Raw genomic sequence first — 2,796 nt, forward strand, 5'->3', positions numbered from 1 at the left:
AAAAATATATGTACACAACGTAGGTATTCCTTATGCCGATCACATATGTTTGGCCACAACTACGTTTGTATTATTTTTTTATCGAACCTAGGGTTGTTATACTACAAGTTGAAGAAAATTTTTCCCCAAGTCCGTGGAAAAAAAAGAAAATTTACAAAATTTTTGTTGCGCTATTTCTTAGAATTGCATTATAACCGTTAAAAAATTTCGACCGAAAGATCTAAAAACTAGAATCTTAGGGCTTCAAAATGCTTTTTTTAATTCCCGATACCATTTTTCACCTACAGTGTAGGAAAGTACCGATGGTCTATCAGAAGTTATGTGAGAGCGATAAAGTAAGCCATATAAATCCATGTGATAGACAAGGATGGCTATAATGAAGGCGTCTAATAGTCAACGCCCATTTCGCCCTTCCACAAATAAGAAGTGGATCTTATTTAAAGGTTTATGATTTTCATACATGTATTTATGTATTTATTTAAATTTTTCCATTAACTACTTGCTTATGTAAACATATATATATGTATGTGTATGGGTGGGTAAGTGAGTATGTGTGTGCCTAGTTATATATTATATATATATATATACATACATATTTACCCACAAATATAATTTTTATATTATTCTCATACGATCAATTATCACTGTTATTATGTATTTACATTTTTTACCAAAAAAGCTTAAAATGATCTAATCAGATTTTAAAAACTATAGATTCTGCATGTATTTATAAATAGCAAGTCCCCTGCATAAGCAGTTTTTCTCGACATTTTCGTTTGAATAAAATTTGCTTCCTGCACACCGTGTAAAACACCCCATCTCAAAAGAGAGGATAATAATCCTGCATCAATTTCTTTATAATTAATAGTCAGTTAAGGAGTTCAAGAGTCATAAAATTAATTTTCTAATCGTCACAGGTGTTAATCTCTGCAGATAATGAATACCAATGGCATTTTTATCCAAACTGTGCAATCTATATTACTAAAAAATCCTTGTTTCCCAATGAATTACAAATTAATTCCAAAATTGAATACTTTCAAATCGTCAACAAGGTCGTTTCGTACGTATTTAATTCTACATCTACATACAAAGGCAATATTACAGGATGGCATAATCTTAATTATCTCACATTATCATAAAAAAGTAAGAAATAAATACTTAACTTGACCGTTGGCTACCTTGTGTATCACACAGTATATTTCCATAAAATTAACGTTTTATGCATATAATAGATTTTAGCATAAAGTAAAACACATTATGAGTATTCATTAAAAGAATAACTAGAGTATGAGCGACGATGGAAGGCAGCGTTCAGTTCAGTGAAATTCAGCATTTTTACAAAAATTCCACGGTTTTCCTAACCGGGGCTACCGGATTCGTGGGGAAACTTGTATTGGAGAAACTTTTGAGGCAGTGCCATGTGAAACACGTCTATCTACTCATCAGGGAAAAAGATGGAGTCGACGCTGAAACTAGATGCGCCAACATCTTCGATGGGACAGTAAGTGCAAGGCAAAAATTTACGTTCAAGTTTGCAGAAATGCTCAAACCGTTTCTAAAATTTTCAACAAATTTTAAGTTCGACATCCAGAAATGAACTAAAACTGGAAACAGTTTGGTTAAATTTTAAACTGCATTGACGAAAACAAAGACAGGTTACTTCCTAACAAGTATTTCTTCGCCAGGCCTTCGATCCCTTGCGAAGAATTGACCCGGAGTTCTTCAAGAAGGTATCCCTAATCGCGGGAGACTGCGAAAAACCAGATTTGGGTCTAAGCGAGCTGGACAAGGCCTCGTTGATCAAGGAAGTCGAATTTATTTTCCACTGCGCAGCCAATACCAAGTTGGATGCGACCTTAAGAGAAGCCACTAATATCAATGTTAGGGCGACAAGAGACTTGTTGAATATAGCAAAAGAAGCGGAAAACCTTAAGGTAAATATGCTTGACGTGACGCTGCGTTTTTCGTACAGGTTATTAATTATGTCTGAGCAAATTAAGCATGCGTTTGCGGGAAGGTGCGATGCGAATTTGCAATTTGCCGGAATTAATGAAGTGAGAGTTGTATCAACAACCTTGATCGTTTTTTATTTAATAAAATCTTTTGAGGATCAAAGCGTATCTGACGAGTATTTTCTTCCTTAATAATAAACAAACACTATTAATCTAGACGGTATCTGTTTCAAAAAGTCTATATTTGGATGAATCGTATATCCACGGAGATTTTTGGCTTTTTAGTTTTCAAATATCACTAGAAATGAAAATTTTTCTATGCGTATAAAAAAACGTGGGCTTAACTTTTGGCGGCACAATATGTTAAATAAATTCGAAAAATGTCATATTTTTCTTCCTATTTATAATTATGTATCTTTTCAAGAGTTGATTTTAGGCGAAAATGGAAGAGGAAAAAAAGTTTGTAATTAAATTTTCTACAAAATATGAGTAGTTACAAATCGAATGAATCATGATTATTATTGCAAAAATCGAAAAAATCGCCAAAATGGGGTTAAAATACATTACTTTTTAGGGATTTTTTTTTGGGGTCTTTAAATTGAGTACAGGACCCTCAAGAAAACCTCATGTTATGTAGAATCATCACACCAAATTTCATCAAAATCGGTTCGATAGATTTTGTATAATAATTTTGCAATCCGGATTTTGAAAAAAATTTTGCAAATTTTCAAAATTTTGCACAGCAATAACCAAGGCCCTTAGATACTTGAAAATTTAATCACATATAGAAGGGCTCTCAAGCTTTCAAACGCTTTTAGAAAAATTCGAATCCGTCAATTAGGAG

At 32.9% G+C, this 2,796-nt stretch overlaps 1 protein-coding gene across 1 annotated transcript; it reads left to right on the top strand.

Annotated features, from left to right (window-relative positions):
- Positions 1–1,269: 1,269 nt before the first annotated feature.
- On the top strand, positions 1,270–1,934 carry LOC111692713 (fatty acyl-CoA reductase wat-like; the record flags this gene model as incomplete). The annotated part of the gene is made up of 2 exons (XM_023456809.1): positions 1,270–1,501; positions 1,686–1,934. Coding segments are annotated over exons 1-2 (453 nt in total), but the record flags the coding sequence as incomplete, so codon positions are not given.
- Between the last annotated feature and the right edge of the window lie 862 nt (positions 1,935–2,796).

This window comes from Anoplophora glabripennis, unplaced genomic scaffold, assembly GCF_000390285.2.
Source record: "Anoplophora glabripennis isolate ALB-LARVAE unplaced genomic scaffold, Agla_2.0 scaffold2838, whole genome shotgun sequence".
Lineage (NCBI taxonomy): Eukaryota > Metazoa > Arthropoda > Insecta > Coleoptera > Cerambycidae > Anoplophora > Anoplophora glabripennis.